General features: G+C 38.8%; 1 protein-coding gene across 3 annotated transcripts; it reads left to right on the top strand.

Annotated features, from left to right (window-relative positions):
- The first annotated feature begins 269 nt into the window (after positions 1 to 269).
- Positions 270 to 17,831, top strand: LOC146967663 (zinc finger protein 518A). Of its 3 annotated transcripts, none has more exons than XM_085760979.1 (3): positions 271 to 649; positions 5,658 to 5,740; positions 9,648 to 17,831. In XM_085760979.1, the coding sequence occupies exon 3, from the start codon at positions 9,668 to 9,670 to the stop codon at positions 13,835 to 13,837; it is 4,170 nt and encodes a 1,389-aa protein (XP_085617105.1). In that variant the 5' UTR covers positions 271 to 649; positions 5,658 to 5,740; positions 9,648 to 9,667; the 3' UTR covers positions 13,838 to 17,831. The 3 variants fall into 3 exon arrangements, with proteins under 3 accessions (XP_085617106.1, XP_085617105.1, XP_085617104.1); XM_085760978.1 differs by having other exon boundaries at positions 271 to 648; positions 5,646 to 5,740; XM_085760980.1 differs by lacking the exon at positions 5,658 to 5,740 and having other exon boundaries at positions 270 to 648.
- The last annotated feature ends 191 nt before the right edge of the window (positions 17,832 to 18,022 follow it).

The following is an 18,022-nucleotide window of genomic DNA, read 5'->3' on the forward strand; positions in this document are numbered from 1 at the left end:
CTCCATTATTGTGTTGTCAGTCTGTCTCTGTGTTGTGAGTGTGTGTATGTGTGTGTGTAGGAAGGGAGGGTGGACAGGCAGACGAGGGGAAAGATGGATTCATTATAAATATTTAAAGCTGAAATGCAGATAATTAAGTATCGGATATCAACAAAGGCAAATCAGCCTTCATGTAACGCATTCAGTAGGAAATGGCGTATATCCGCCATTGCTCTTATTGCTCCTTCTTCCATCCAGTACACACACGCTCACACACACACAGGCACACACACATACACACACGGACACACACAAAAGCAACAAATGACGTAGCGCTCAAGCTGCGAAAACAGCGACAGCTTCTTAAAGATGTCTCGTTGTTAATATATTTTCGCTTTGGTGAAAGTTTTTGTGACTGCGTTTTCAACGAAAACGTCCTTCAAGGCACTAGTTTGGGATTTGACAAGCAACACATATTCATCCGCTTCCACATGAGTGTCAAGAGCACGGCAGTACCCGGATGGACTGTCATGGCCGCCGTCGCTGTGGTTCCACAGAGAGGAGAGAAGGAAGGCAAATGTTTCTACTGTGTGTTTTTTTCAAGCTCCTCCACCTCCTCATAATGTCGGACGTTGACCGGACGCCGCCTCAACTTCCATCGAGTTCATAGTAAGAAACAACATATTTTCCCGTAACTTTGAATATCTTGGCGTGGGTGGGGGCTTCATTTGGTGTTAAATAACTGCTTATTAAAACTCCTCAGACACTAACATTGTCCTCAAGTGGCTGACATATTTCCATGTACCGAGCTGAAACTTGGTACAATGCAGTAAAAAATAAAAAAGCAGAGTAGCGCAGGGTCCGGGTCCTTTGTTGCTGTGTGTCCACAGCCTGTAAATGCCCCCACAGATGCAGGCTTCCCTCGCCTTTTCCTTAACTTAAGCGACTGTGGAGCAAGTCAGTCGGAAAAGTAAAACCACAATTGAATTAGGATGTGTGACTTCAATGCTCAGGTGGAGTTTCGCAGCCCTGCAACACGTTGTAGGTGACTTGTCTCTGTGTTGGTGCCACAGTGGAAAATGCAGTTTTGAGACGATGCAACTTTTCCTCTCATCTCCCAAGCTTCATTTGTATCTGTCCCGTCGAGATGGTGTGGGGCCTGAAGTAGGCTACCTGTCTGCAGCCCAGGTGTTCATTTGTCTCGCTCGTTGTTATTACATCAACACTGTCCCGTATACAGTTTAATTAAAAAATAATAATGAGAGCTAAGCAGGCTTAATCTCCTGTATAGTGGAATTTGAATGGATTTGAGTGGTGTTATTTTCACCCTGTTTTCATGCAGCTATGTTATGTTATAGGTTTATATGAGTCAGCCTAAGTGTTTGATAAGAAAGTAGCCTATTAGAAGCTGTTAAAAAATTCCTGGGACTGAAGTAGCTGGTGCAGATAAGTAATGACATGACGGCAGCCATTTTTCTCCCAACATGGCTTCCTCAGCATTGACAGCTGACCGAGACTTATGGAGCTGTAGGATGATGCAGGCCCCCTGCTGAACTGAAGTTAATAATTTAGAGTATAAGATCAAAGCAGTGATACCTGTGATCAACACTGTGCCTTTACAGAACAGACCCTGTTGCATTTTTCTGTTGTTGTTGTTAAGCCTATTTATGTCAACATGTGAGACAGGAAATAAGCCTGCAACATACAGCCCAAATGTTTCCCTGATTTGATTTTCAGTTGTGTTGATGCCTGGTGTCATGCTATTTAAAGTAGGCGAGAATATACGCTCACTCATTCAGGTGGGGTTCGAAAAACAAGTAATCTGAGTAACGAGATGATTAAGTAAACAGTGACTCATCCATGAGTCTTTAAATGTCAGAAAATGATGGAAAAGACTTTTGAAATTCTAGTTGACGCCTATATATTGTGTGTTTTGTTCAAGTGCCAGTCCAAGACCCAGCTAAATTAAAGGGGAATGCTACAGCTTTACCACAAGTGTTTATTTCCAGATGTTAGGGAATATTATTGCCTATAGAAAACAGTTGCACCAAAATCATGAGAGGAAGAAAAGTAGATTAGTGTTAAAAAGATTGATATTCGTGAAAAAAGTGCTGTAGGCTAAATGTATAAATTAATACACAATGTTCCTATGTGTATCATACCTGTATTTAATTAAATTAAATAATAAAGTCATCCTTATTATTATTATTATCATTCTTATCTTAGGCCTATTATTAATTGAAGTGACAAACAATAAAGACAGTCAACAACTTATTTTTTCTTCCACTTAGATAATTTTCAATGTTAACAGTGGCTGTAAAAGGTGTAGGCCTACATGAAAATGAAGGCAACACATTTACCATTTAATAGTGTAACATTAAAGGTTAATGTACTAGCCTATTGACAATTACATAAGATTTGAGTTGGTGTTCTGTTCTTTGAATGATCGGAAGTTGCCTATTAATTTTTCTTTAAAAATTAGCAGATCTTCATCTGAGTTACAATTGTGAACAAAGTCAATCTTGTTCAGTTACACACAAATTATTGTATTATGTCAAGTCAAGAATTTAAATTGGAGGTTGTGTGTGAACCCCTCTGTTAATGACATTAACAAAAGCTAATTGGAGTGGGGATATATTGAATCTGGAGTCAAGTTGATGAAAGCAGGTGGTAGGTGTGACTGGGAGCTGCTTTGACAAACAAAGAAAACTAAACATCGTCCAAGGAGAAAATCTGTGGAGTGATTTGTATTCTGTTTTGATTGCTTATTGCTCAGTGTCCCTCAGCTCATATCACACAAACAGTTATAATCTTTTGGCTCCTACATGACCGTTTTCAGTGCGAGTGGAAGAAGAAAGTGAATCATTGCATTCAATATCTGGTTGAATCTTCTTTGGCAGCAATAATCTCAAACATGCTGTTCCTATAGCTGCAGTCTGTCACCTGTGGCAACAGCCAGTCCACCTTTGGGTAACGTTCAGTGCATCATGCATATTCCTTTTTTTTTTTTTAGCCATAGCTATATTCAATGAATGATAAAATGGAATGAATATTCCACAAGGGCACCAACTGCACCTGTCCTCAAACTAGAAAGGGGTGCATGTGTGTGTGTCTGCAAGGGAGTATAATTGAGCCTGAACTTAGCAGCACAGAGAGGAGGGTAAATGAACATCACAGAGCACAGACAGTGTATGTGGTGAAAGTCATATAGACTTTCAGCAGAATCTCCTTGGTTAAGGTTAGATAGTTAAATACTTTTCTATTAGTGTCACTTGTCATGTCTGCTAATTGGGCCATAAATCACAAAAGTCTCAGTTGTGTTAATGTGATTATAAGAGGCTATTCTTAAATAAGACTACCTTTTTTTCTTTCTTTTTACCATTTTTTGTTGTTGTTTTTTTAGCCAAAGCGACTTTATTTTCTACCAAAAAAAGTAATTAAGAAGGTCTGATGAGCTGATTTAGAACTGGATTCAGTTACTCATCAGTTCTCACCCATACTGACACCTCATCTATTCACTCATTTAAAATGATTTACTTATTTGTTTCACAAAACAGCCACTGAGCACAATTCAGAAGCTGCAGCTCAGGAATGTTTTGAAGAACATATTAATTGAATGAAGAAATCAGATTGTTACTGATTAACTTTTAGTTGATAATCACTAATTCAGCTGCACATTTAAAGCTGAAGCTTTGAAGCTAGTTTTTAAAGGCTGCTGGCCTTGAAGGCACTGGCTTGCTGTGCACCGTAATTATAAGCCTGATCTTGTATAGGATGTTTTTTTATTTCTGCTCTGCTGTTACATTTGAAAAGTTAATTGCAAAAGGTTAGAAAAATGAGCGCTGCAAAGATGCTTTTCAGCACTAATAAGCCAGTCGATATTTTGTATTATCCTGCAGCATGGATTTTACAATTCACTCTGTCTACAACTCTGCAAATACACACACACTGAAGGGAGACTAAAATACATCTAAAGACTCAGTCTACTCTGTGCTACAAGTAAAAATGGTTTACTGATGAAATAACTGACTTCTCAGTTTCAGTTGAATGAGACATCTACCCTGTGTAATATGACGAATAATATTTTATTTTCCGATTGTTTCTATCACCAGATAATAACATTAGATTTGCTGTGACAAATTCTGCAGATGTCATCTGTCATTAATATAATAGCAGCTAATTTTTTGTTTGTGTTACCTGTTCAAGAGTGTCTGTGTGTAGCCTGTGTTTGTACTTTCTTCCACTGAGCTGCCTGTGCTTAGCTGATTGATTGATTGGTTTTTAATTTGGAATTAGGAACTGTGAAAATGAATTCCTGATTGAAAGTCCTGATTGAAAGTTGTTTAACACCTGGTAATTCACTCTTGAATCATAGTTGTTGTCTAAGTTATATTCAGCAGGATGTGACATTTCAGCGTTCATTCAGCTTTATTTGTGCAGTGCCAAGTTACAACGTTGTTCCAAGGCACTAAGGCCAAAACTTGTATTATAAAGACATTATCTATGGTTCCATTGTGAAGCTCTGTGGATGGAACATGTCACCAACATCCAAAGTATTTGATATGCAGTGGGTGTTTTTGTCAAAGCAGCAGTATTACGAAATGTCATTTGCATAGGCTTTGTTCAGGAGTCTACTGTACGGGAGAAAATCCGGTGTTTCCTGTAAAAGAGTCGTGGTAGTGACTGTAGTGTACACTCCACTCCTCTGTAATGGAGGCGGGGATATTTGAAAGTATTTAAGTAACCAGTTAGTCTTCAGTTAAGCAGCAAAATGGAAAACAATTCTAACAAAGCATCAATTCAGTCTTATTGTAAAAGTTTTTGGGTTGTGGAATAAGTTGATTAATTGTCCCCTGTGTGGCTGTAAGGTTTAAAAACTCCACCTGCACTTGTGAGCAGCTGGGTGTTGTCAGACAGTCCTCTGGCCTTTGGGGGCAGTAGCACGTCCATCACTGCTTGGTGAAGAAGAGATTGCGTTCTTAGAGAAGTGACACAAAGGTGAGATTCATGCTCTGTTGGAAGCGTTTCCTGAAAGCCTCACACAATGGATGGGACCGTCCCAAACGCTGACTCAGCAGAGCAGCATTGACAGTAGTTGTGTTGGGGATGGGGTTTCAGCTCTCTAATGTTGGTGAATAGCATTTCTTTAATCTTTATTCATTCAAGATGGCTTGACAGATGCAACTTGTGATCACCCTGACATTAACATTTATACTTTATCTCTATCTACTTTATATTCTCTGTTCTTTGCTGAGGCAGCAACTGTAACTTAACCTAATTTACCCTTGGCGATCAATTAGTTCCTCTTATGATTCTGATCACATTCATGCACTTGCACACATGGAAGCTGCTCAGTACAAACACAGTCTGAGCTGCTGTTCATTGAGCATTAAGCAAAAACAATAATGATAATCATTAGTAGGAGTAATAATGATGATAATGTTCCAGTATTGATAATCTGTGGTTTAATCACAGGGTTTTTGTTCTGATTAGTTTTTGTTCTTTGTTCTGGAGATACTCTTCAAAATACATGTTTCTAGGCTTTAATCACTTACCAAAACTCTAATGATGTTTGAACAGAAGGTGAAATTTTACTGCTTGGAAAAATGAAAATGTTATAGTTATGATTACATATTAAGTTATTATTATCTGCTTCTGTTTTACAGGCATTGTGGCCACACTACAAGCTCCTCCTCCTCCTCCTCCTCCTCCTCAGAGACGACATGCATTAATGTTTGACCTTTTTCCTAAAGGAATACAGGTAATAATAACTCCTTATTGAATTTATTTTACCTTTATTTAGCTATAGCAGGTTTTTTATGCTGCAACTTTACAGTGTTGTGTTTTGGGCCGTATTATACCGTCTTAGACACCAATTCCATGTTCTTCACATTTCAGTGGTTAAAACTATTGCTAAATGCGTAGAAGTCAAGCTCAGTTATTGTGTCTACAAATGAGAAGCTAGTGTACCACATAGCTTTAGATTATGTAGATGAGTAACAACATGTCACCACAGTCCTAAGCAGAGGTCTTATCAGAGAGAAAACACCTGTGTGATCTGCTCACTGGCAGCCATGTTTCTTTTGGTCTCAGCCATTCTTTTCATGAGCTCATGGACACCTAGTTAAGAAGCTCCTTTTTCTACATAACAGTCCTTTTTATAGTACTTATATCATATTTAATTTATTTGATATTATTCATACAGATAAACAAGTCCCCAGCAAAGCCTACCGTCCTCTTTCCGTTGCTCTTCTGGCACGAGAGAGGAAAATCAAATGTGTTTGTTGTGTAAGAAGTGAAAATGCAGGCAAGCAGGTTGGAGAGATTCAGTGTGTTCTGGCTGTTGAGATTTGCCTATTCTAACCTCTCTGATCTCCGTTCAGTGAGCAGGCAGTATACGGTGCATGCCAAGCAATATGTGTCTGACACTGAAAACACTGGTGTGCTCAGTCATTCTGTTTTGACTAAATGTTTCTCAGTAAGCCTGTTATCTTTTGTGGTGAGATAGAAAACAGCATTTCCTTTAAGCCTGAGGGTCATTAATGGAGGGGAGTGTCACTATTGTGTGTGTTTTTATTTATTTATGAAAAATGATAATTTATCATAAGTCAAATGCATTAATGTAGCAGTTGTCTAGTCTGTTTACTGCTCAGGAACAGTTGGATTTTGCTTTGACTCTTGGACACAGAATAAGAAGATGAATCTGATGATGTATTGCCACTGTTCAGTGTACAACAATACAACACATAAATCCTAAAATTAAATAATTTAGAATAAGTGTAACATTGTATGTAAATTAAGCTCTAATTGGTACACATGTTTGTAGTTTCTTCTCCTCTCCAGTATCATTCATAACCAGAGTTTTTCATTGCAACATGTAATTAAAATGGTAATCCACAGACTAAGCACTGCTCTCATGTAGTGAGTACAACATCCTGTAGCACAGTCTCATTCTTTACAACACCTGCTGGCAGGATTACCTACAACGCACTCAACTACTGACTGTTTTCTTAGAGATTCAGCCGATCCTGTAACAAAGACAGGGAGCAGGTTATAGACAGTGTTGGGAGGGTTACTTTTAAAATGTATTCCCCTACAGATTATTGATTACATGAAAATGTAATATGTAATGTATTTGGATTACTCAAGTAAAGTAATGTATTCTGAATACTTTCTGGATTATTTTTAGATTACTTCAAAATCGCCTGCCTGAGCGCCTTTGACTGGGACTGAATTTGCTTTAGAGAATGATTTTACACATGATCTTATAGGCCACAGTGGTTCCTTTTAAACTAAAGCATTGTATGTGTTTGAATTTATCAAACCACTGTTTAATTTGTTATTGATCACCCAGCAATATTTTAATGATTTTTTAGCCATCACATTAAATTAGTAGGCTATATTAAAACTGAGCAGCTTTCTCTGCTCTACAGTGCAGACTACAGCCTCTGAACCTCTAATACTTGTGGAGAAGAGTCCACCATCATGTACTGGATGAGAAAAAAATGGGCCACAGCTAAACCTACTGGCAGGCCCCTGCTCTACTGCTCTATTCATAAAGTATTCAGACCCCTTCATTTTTCTCAGGCTCTTGGTAAACACTCTAACCAAGGCCCTGCAATGGCAGGTCCCTGAGTTATTTTAATACAGTTTTGGTTGTTTTTAAACCAAAGCCAAAGAAAAATGAAGCCAATTCATTTAAAAGACTTTAGCACACTACCACCTCCATGTTTCACAATTTGCCAGTGTCAGATCATATCTGATCTAGACTAATTAATTGTTCCATTGATTCCTCTGACCAAAGAATGTGTGACCAACATTAATTAGGCATTTTGTCATGATTTGGGAAAACCTAAATCTGCAGTTTTGTGCAAGAGTTCTAGTTTTCCCTGTTTATGCTGTTCATGGAGGTTGACTTTATGCAGTGCCCTCCTCACTCTCTGATCAGTCACAGGAACACCAGTCACAGATCATCTTTACGCCAAGTGCTTCTCACTTGGCTCATCATTTTTGAGTAGACCACAGCTCAATTTGGTAGAGTCTCTCTTCCTGTGCCTGCTAACCACTGGTGCAGCTGTGTTTCAGATTATTTTCTGTTCCCTGCTGATAATAATTTTATGAAAAACCAAATTACCTACACTTCAACTTCAAAATAATGCAATTATATAATTATATAACTTTTTTTTTTTTAATTGTTCAACAATTTAGTGGTATTGAAAATGAGTTGCTCAGTTGTTTTGTACACTGAATGCAAACATAGTGTGAGAACTGCAGGACTATGAACCTGACAACACTGATTTGGATAATCAAATGTAGAGCAATAACACATTACAGTGTATGGTGCTACAGTAAAGTATAATGTACCATGGCTGATCAGGTAGTTGATCGATAGGGGAAAAAAATGCACAACTACTTTGATAATCAGTTTATCAAGAGAAATGCTTTTGGCTACATATGGCAGCCATGTTTAAAATCAAGTTTTTCAGAATTTTTGTGACATTGATATACATATTATTTCATAGATAAAGCTATCAGTCTGTTGAGAAGATTAAGAGTAGATTTGTCTGTTCATGATTGAGCACTTTTGCTTGATTTTGAACACCTCTGTACTCTTTGTTAAATCACTGCTTGGCCTTGTGTTTGGGGCTGAGGTCAGGTTTTCTGACTGTGCCACTCAATGCTAACTCTGCTCTGTGGCTCCCGTTGCTTGTAAATTCAGCTGGCACACTGCGCGTCTGAGCCACTGGAGCTAAATTGAACTTGTTCACTGCCGGTAACTTTTAGTCACACACTCATGTGTTGCCTCCACTGATACAACGGTTCAGTGTGGCAGTCTGCTCCGAGCAGGCCACACAGAGGTCAGAGTGGTGGCGAGCTCCTGGTGCAGTAGAGAGGAGACAAAGGAGCGCTGGGATTTGGGTGACCGGTGATATCATGTGTCAAAGGCTGTGACATATTCAGGTAGTTGAGTTCAGTTTAAATCACAAATCAACAAACAAATTCCACCATGGAGTCCCAGGAGGCCCTACAGAGGTTTAAGCTACTTGGGTCCTCCATAAGGGATTGTAGATTATAGCCTCAACAATTGTACATTCATTCAATCTACAGCATTTGTTTGATGTAAAATGGACATGTATAATTATATTTGAGAAAAGCACCTGAATTTCTTCTGATCTTGGTTGACAAAGTCTTAATTTTAAGTTGGCTTACCTCTGCTATAAAATACTACAAGAAGTAGTTACTGATTTTGTCTAGTAATTAAAATGCAAATTTGAGGGAAGTGTTTTTGTCATAATCAACTTGATCTTGACCTTTCATATTTACTGATTCTTAATTGTATTGTACAAGTGGTATATTATGTCTTGTGTTATACTTATGTCTGCGTCTACTGTATGATCGTATCTATGTGTTGTGACTGTATTAGCTGTTTTTGTTTAGTTTTTTCCTTGATGGACTTGGATGAATATAATAGACAATGTTGACTTAATATTTGGACTCCAACAAGAATAGCTATGCTAATGCGCTGGTGCTAATGGAGATCCAATAAATGAAATGAAATGATCAACAGTTTCCCTGTTCCTGTTTAGAACGGTCATTAACGTGCATTTAAAATCAGTGGGATGTTTGTGTTTACATTTATTAAAAATGTTTTATTTCTTCTCTTACAGATATCTGCAAATCTACAACTATGGAAGAAGACATAATAATACCTCATGATTCTGCCAAAAATTGCAGCATATCAGTAATAGAGGATGAAAAAGAAAAGGTAAAAGACTTTGTGTATAAGCATTTCAGAGAAGTGACAGATGGGTCTCTCTTCAGTAACACAGAAGAATCTTCCATCAAGGAACATGGGAGTTCCACGAAGAGAGAGAGACAAACTCTCAACAAAGCCCATTGCAAAATCCAGCAGGGGGCTGTTTTCTCTGGAAAGATTCTGAGTTTTGGGTGCTCGGTGTGTAAAGATGATTCCACATATAGCCCCAACGATCTCCTGAAGCATTTTCGAGCAGCTCACAAAGGAACACTCCCTACATACCCTTGTGACCTGTGTGGTTTTGTCACAAACGAGTTTCCCGCTCTTCAACGCCACCGGATCGAGCACAGAAACACTCTGGTTACATGTGAGCTGTGCAACGATGACGTCCAGTACTCTCTGCTTTTGCTTACCAGACACTACATCATGTGTCACAGTCTAAATGGACAGTTCAACTGTGACTGGTGTGAGTTTACTACTGTGGACGCCGGGACATTCGTCCAGCACATCCATCATCACAACGAGAGTCCTTGGAAATGTTCAAAATGCAGACATATCAGCCGGAACGAAGAGGATCATCAGAGGCACGTGAAAGCCCACTCAGGTACATTCCCATTCACTTGTCAGATCTGTGGATATGGTGCGGCAAGAAGTGAGTACCTGAAAAAACACACTGCAGCTGTCCACAAACAGGAGGCTGAGAAAAGAAATGCATGGAAAAATTTAGATGACAGTGGCACTCCAGCAAATTCATCTGCAACTTTAAAACTTTTGCTAAAAAAGAGTGGTGAATCGCAAGAGACTCAGAGGATATCAAAACTGAACTGTCTGTCTGGGAGTTTAACGAACCAAAATGGCAGGGTAATCAAACCAGAGCTGTCCTTAGAGGAGACGCAGCACTTTGTGGAGGGGACAGCAGCAAAAAAGGACAGCAACAATTGGAGTAAAACCTCTCATAACACAGAGCAGACAACACCGTTGATGTTGCAGGAATGTGAAAACTCTTCAAACTCTGATTCTGGAAGTCACACAAATCCTAATGGACTGACTGTTCTAATGGTTAAAAACAAAATCTCTCTTCCCCCGAACTGTACAACCAAAGTGATGGGATTCAAAATGGTTGATGGCAAAAAGCATTTAGTTCTCAAAGTGATCCCAGCAACAAAGCAAGATTCACCTCTTCAGAACCATTCCTCAGTTGAAGATGTGGGTTTCTTGGCACCAAACCCCGTGTTGGATAAAAGTAAAGAATCTGTTGAGAATGGGGAATGCTTTGATGGCAAGAGCTCCACATCACATTGCTTTGCTGTTTCGCCGCGAGGTGGATCTTGCATACAGGTGGATCAAGACGATATCATGGCAGTGAAGGTAAAGATTGAGGAGGAAGAAACATCTGTGTGCAACCTTGATTCCACTCCGAACAGAGACGATGCTGGGGAACAAACAAATTCTTTCCTAAATATGTCGTCGGCTTGTGCAGAAACATTGTATCCCATGACAAGTGAGGCTGATCATTTGGGTAACCGCCCAAGTCAAACAACCTGCTCAGAGAGAAATGCATTTGACAATAGCTCAGTCTCTGCAACATCAAATTATGATGCAACTGGCCATAATGGTTCCAAAATTAGTAATAGCTTAACAATGTGTGCTGGAAAGCTCACTAGTGTTTCTTCACCATCAGAAGTTGCTAAGGAAACATTGCTTTCAGTCTCCAAAAAAACTGCTGAGAACTGTGGTGCTGCAAATGGGTTATCATGTACTGACACAGTGGCAGATCAGCTCACTGATGAGCACGAGAGTAACTCTTCCAACACTACAGATAATGATGACCAGTTTTCTAGCACTCGAGAAAAGACCAATAGGGTTCGGACTAAGATGAAATTTGGAAATGGTCAGCTAAATTTTAAAAAGCTTTCAACAAATCTGGTTCCTCTGTTGGAGTCATCCCCAATCACTTCAGATAGCTACAGAGACAGTGACATGGGTTCTGAAAACTGCTCTCAAAAGTCACTAAACCAAGAAGTATTTAATTTTCACAACTATTCCAAGGAAACATTTGGTACTACACCTAACACTACCCAAAGCTTCAACAATCCGTCTAAACACTCTGTTGAGAAAGAAAGTATCTGTGAATTATCAGAGTATAGCTTGACTTTGGCAGAGTCTCCAGAACCATTCACGGAAAGTGACAGTGAAGAAAGAACCCCTGGAAAAAATCCAGAGGGCATGAGAAGAGGCTCAGATACTGATGTTGAGGTTGATGAGTGCATAGCTAGTGTTGATGATCCTCACACAGAAGATGAAAACCCTGATTCAGTGTTGCAAGACTTTAATATCATCAAAGTAGAAGAGGACAGCATTCCCATCTCAAAAAAACAACCAGAATCAAAGAGTACAAGTTCCTTTGGCAGTTTTGTTGAAGAACATTCAGATGCAATCATTACTCAACAACTTTTTAAGGAAAAAATAACATCAAGTGCAAATAATGATCCCATGAAACAAACAAAAACAACTCTCAGAATTCTTCAATTGCCAGAGGGTAAGCAACCAGTACTCCTGAGGACTACTGAGAACAGATTTGCGATGCCAATGCAGGTCAAGGCAACCCCAGGTTTCAAACTGATAACCAATTCTGCAAGCCCTCAGATCAACGTATCTTACATGAAGTCGGGCATAGAAAGATCAAGTAACCAAACTGGTGTAACATTAACTCAAAACAGCAGGAGGCTAGGTGTGTCCACGCCAAAGACAGGAGCTGCAGAAAAAGGGACATCTCTTCTGTCGGCTGTTCAACCAGGCATTGGCACAACCTCAAATCACTACCTTATCAACAGGCCAGGTCTTAAGGGACCTGTACTCTTGTCAAGCGCACCACATAATACACCTGCAGACAAGACATCAAAGACACAGCCTACTTGCTACTTGGTACAGAGGTCTCTTCCATTTGTTCACACCCCCAGTGCCCCTGGTCTCAGACTGGCAAGTACACAACTCCCATTAAACTCCCGACCAGTTCTGGCCATGCCCGTGAGCTCTGCAGAGAAGCCAAGCTCTGTACAGCCTGGTCGTCAAGCCTTCTTGCTCCGATACATTTCTCCATCTAAATCGGGCCTAATTCTGAACAACCAAGAGGCAAAGACCGGGACCCAGTGTAACCAAGCCAGTGATGGTACTGGTAATAAAGTCATATTTAAAATTGTCACCCCTACTGGTAGCCTTCTTTCCAGTGGAGCGCCCACCTCAAGCAGTCAACCATTGTTTTTGGCCACCAGACCTCAGACCCAGTGTTTTCTGGTGTCATCAAACAAAGCTAATGCAAATGCCTCCAATGGAGTTAAGAAATTGATCACCATACAAAATACTGCACAGAAAGATGTCAATGAATCTTGCATTTCACCCTCTCAGATGAATGTAAAGGTACAACAATGTGAAGCAGAAAAGCCTATTCTCGCCCCAAGGCCAATTCGGCCTCCAAGCCAAAGGAAAAGGCGCAGGAAAGCATTATTTGATGAGCTTCCAGCACCACCGCATAAAGCTAGAAGACTCTCAAATAAAACACTGACTGAGAGAGAGAGTCCTGTGTTGTGGAAACCTGTTGCCAAAGAAATTGAAAGGACACTGAGAATTGCCCCATTCAGTTCTGAACAGCAGATCAAATGTCCTCGTAGATACCAACCTGTTGTGGTGCTCAACCATCCAGATGCTGACATTCCTGAAGTGGCCAACATCATGAAGGTAGTTAACAGGTACAAAGGGGCTGTCACGAGGGTCTCTCTGTCTGAGAAAACCATCCAGGCACTCTCTGAACTTGGTCCTCAAGGGAAGAATTGCTCAACCAAAGGTGTGTCGTCTCAAAGCGATGATCCAAGACCTCGGCCAGTTCAGAGTTCTGTCCGAGAGCGATTCCTTTTGAAAATGAAGTTGAGGAAAAAAAGCAAAAAAAAGTATGAGGTAGTGGAATCTTTATCAGGTTGTAGACAAGAGTCTGTAGTGTTTGACTGCTGGTTTTGTGGTCGACTCTTCAACAGCCAAGAAGACTGGATTGGACATGGCCAGCGGCACCTCATGGAGGCAACTAGAGACTGGAATAAACTGTTCTGAGAGTTTTCCATCACCTTTAAATGGGTTGATATTCTGTCCTTTTGAGGTGGAACAAATTGTTGAAGTTGTATATTTTTTAATCTTCCGTTATAAGTTTGTTCAATTTTTGTTCATGTAAATAAATATTCTTAGCTGAATCATAGTTTATCTTTTCATAGGTGCATATTCTGGTAATGTACTGCTAGCATGATTTCCATCATGCATGCACAGGTCAAATTGAACTGTGAAAATGGTACACTGTAATTAAGAGTTGTGGTAAGAGCACTGGCTTAAATAAAGGGGACAATATCAGCAAAGGTTGTATGCAGAGTTGGATTAAATTACTCAGGTGATTTCATATTAATTAGGTTTCTCATTTTTGCGCATAAATTAAACAAAAAGCATAGGCCTAGTTTAAGGGACTTTTGTATATTTTATTATCCTGCACAAGAACATGAAACTCTGTTTATATAGCTGAACTCTAAAGCTTGTAGACAAATTGAATTGTTTCACACTCATGATGAAAAACTGTTCTGGTCCAAAATATCCTTTTTATTGATTTTTTTTTTTTTTAAATAACAGGATGTAATTTTTTTTATTTTATTCTGTTGTCAGAGATAGTTTACGGTTTTCTTGTCAGGATTTTTGTCAACCTGTAGCATGCATTTGTCATAACTAGAGATTTTCCATAGTATTCTCTTTAAGTCTGCCAAGAGTTGCAAATGGGCCGATGGTCTTCTAAAATACTCTATCTGTTAAACAGGGATGCTTCATGGCTCACTGCCAGTACTTGACAAATACAGATCAGCTCATAATACACCCTATGCAGTTTCATTCAAAATTACCTTTTTTTGTCAATAGTTCAGGCTGTTTTTGCTTGTGCCCATGTTGTGAGTCAAATCTTAAACGTTCAACCAATTTGCTTTCACTGTAAATTTCTGTTGTGGTTTGCAAAGTATTATTTACATAAATTTGCTGGTCGGTAGATGGTATTAAAGAGTCAGTCACAGGGCCAGAAAGTAAGATTTTGGCAACTACTCCCTAAACCTTTGTGTTCCACAGTTGGCACTGTTACATTTTCCCGACAGCTTATTATTGGATTGGTAAATCACCAGTAATTGTACCCCCCCTTTTAAATAAGTGATTAAGAGTTTAATATACCACTGTAAATTCTCAAATTAAAGCAGGTATTGAAATAATGGCCAAGTGTAACAAATTTCCAATTACTTTTACGTTGCCTTTTGTTTTTCTTTTCTGATCATTGTTAAATTTTTAATGAAACACAACAGTCACTACAGATATTTAGCATTAAAAAAGGAATGTCAACCCCCATTAAGCAGGATGGAAAGCTGCTATGTGAAACATCTGCATGGGAAGTGTGACTTTTCATTGACAGTAGCTAAGTGACAATAATTTGTGAACATTTGTGTAATAGTTTGTATGTGAAAAGACATAGGCTACTGCTCGCAGCACTGTAGTGATTATGACAGAGGAAGTGTGTGTGTGTGTGAGTTCGCATTGTCACCAAATTTGAACAGGAACAGGAACTTTATACTAAACTATGATCAAATCATTTTATTAAATGGAGAAAAGGGACGGCCTGGTTAATATTTGAGAATTTACAGTATATGCAGCATACACACAATTAGTTGTTTTTCTATTATAGACATGGAGTTCAGGTACAATGCCTGTCTGTGCAACATAATTATTTTTGCCATTTTGTGTGGTTTGGTTGTTTACATGAACAGCCAGACCTAATGAAATGGTGTACTGGTTCAGATCTGATCAGTTAGCAGCAACAACTAGGCAGCCAAGAATGTCAAGCCCTGTGTAACAATACCGCCCACTACAAAATCTCTCAGTATGAGACAGTCGGACCATCACCACAGCTTTGTGGGAAATAGATACAATGTTTTTGTCCCCTTGAACCTGTATTACTGCTGTTAGTGTTGGTTAGTGAGGATAAAGGAAGGAGGGGTTGGCTGGATCACCCCAAAATCTAATTTTAAAGTAAGTGGAGAATGTGACAGCAGAAAACTTGGGACAGATTAGGGGGTGTAACAAAATTTTCAGATTGATTTGCTTTAGACCAAACAGAACGATGCAAGCAGACCCAAGACAAAAACAGAGACGTATTTAACTCCCTTTAACTGATTTTGGTTCAGTGAAAAGTTTGTTAATATCATACTTGCAGAGGTGATTTCATAGTTACTGATTTTTGTTTTTCATGTTCATGCTTTATAAACATCTTAGGTGTAGGAGACTTAAACATGACCCATGTATTTCACTTCCACCTTTTTGTTGCATTAATGTTGTACTGTAAATCTGTTGACTGTCCTCAAGTTCAGTATACTGTACATATGTTTATTTTAATATTGCATTTGACATACTTTTCTGTACTACAACGGGACATTGACTGTATTTTCCTCATGGCTTTTAATAAGTTTTATAATTTAACACGATGATCCAACCATGGAAATGAATGTTTTATTCCATTCAATATGCAAAACTGACTGAATAATGCAAGCCATGATAATGTTTTTTATACGTCAAAATGCTTCTAAACAGCCAGCCTCCAATTACTGAAGTTCTGACCTCAGCAGGGTCCACTTTCCACTGTTTGCCAAATGTTCATCTGATGCGACTCAAGTCAGCAGCAGGGCGTTTTACTCCAAGTTAATTCTCTGAATTTAATGAAGTCTGTTTAATGGAGCGTCAGTAGTCGGTCCCCTCCACTGATATTTGTTAGTTACTAGTGAATCCAAACATACACTCAGTTTTCACTTGGTTCATAGTCTGTTACAGGTTCTTCTTAAATGAATTGTTCCACTCACTACTACATGGTCTAATGCAGAATTTTCTCTCACAGACTAGCCAGCTTCAAAAGTTGACCTCCCTTGTTAACAACAATCCAGCCCATTCAGAACCATTGTAAAATGTTCTCTTGTTTACAGAGTTTAAAAAGTTAAATTTCCCAGTGGAAACTTCTGAGATTGCTGTATGTTTTGTATTAGAGAGGAATAATAATCATGGTCTGATGTTCAGCCTGTAAAATGTCTAAGGTCACATCCATACAGCCGTTTGGATTTAGTTGATATAAATGCTGTTTAAAAAAAAAAAAAGGAATTCTACAAATCAAGGGCTACAATCTAAAAAGTCTGCGTACAAATACTTGAAATAAAAAGGATATAATGGTATTCCGTTTTTTGATTATTGGTTTTAAAAATTGAGTGGAATTACTCATACACATGATAATAGTACTGTTTTTTTCATGTATTCGATCAATCAGGCTGATCACAAGACTGAAAAAAATTAAGCATCAAGTATACATTTAATTAACTCATTTAACATATTTACTGGTGTATGCAGCCCACCAACCTTTTGAACTCATAACCAACCCCCTCTTAACAACTGCTTGAATTTATCTCAGACAAAAGGATCCAAATATCAAATGAAGTCCATATTTTGTTTTTGACGGGTGTTTGTTCCAGACTGATCCACATGGTTTCACTCGCACGATATTATTAACAGTACTTTTCTGTTACTTGTTCACTGCTCTCAGGCCAAAGAACTATTTGGTTCTATCATGAAAATTCAAAAAGAAGTTTTGTTGTTGAGATTTCCAACTGGATCCAAGAGTTCTGCACTGTGATAACTACAAACCACTTATAGTACGGGGATACACTACTAGACTATCTCATTTTGTTAGTTGTATGGACCTAAAATTTAAAAGTAATCCTAAATCCAGTACGACTCAGCCCACTGCTAACCCCGCCCACCCAGTATGATGATGGCGCTGTACCACGTTTTATGTTGAAGTTTTCAACCCTGATGCAGAACTCGTCGTGTACAGTAAACTGTTCCTGTCCAGCAGGCTGTTCAAATCTTTACTGAGACTTTCCTCATGCTAAGTGCCTCAAATGTCCTTTGGCAGATTGACAATGTGTACTGTATTCTTCTGTTTAACTTAGTGATTCACTCTCCTCTAATAAATGTACATACCTTATGGAAATAATGTGGACGTTTTGTTTATCCTTTTAAACTGTTATAGATACTTGAAAATTATCACAAAGAATTGACATTTAATAGTGATAATGTAGTTTAATATCCCTAAGCTTTATATAGGACAAGTCTGAAGTCCATCCACTGTATGATGATGATGGTGCTGAACAGATCCACATGAGGGCAGCACAAGATAAAATACCA

The sequence above is a fragment of the Trachurus japonicus genome, chromosome 19 (assembly GCF_045865225.1).
Source record: "Trachurus japonicus isolate A0001 chromosome 19, Traja_1.0".
In the NCBI taxonomy this organism is placed as follows: domain Eukaryota; kingdom Metazoa; phylum Chordata; class Actinopteri; order Carangiformes; family Carangidae; genus Trachurus; species Trachurus japonicus.

Coding starts and splice junctions, on each gene's coding strand:
- LOC146967663 (XM_085760980.1), top strand. CDS start 9,668: ATGGAAGAAGACATAATAATACCTCATGATTCTGCCAAAAATTGCAGC.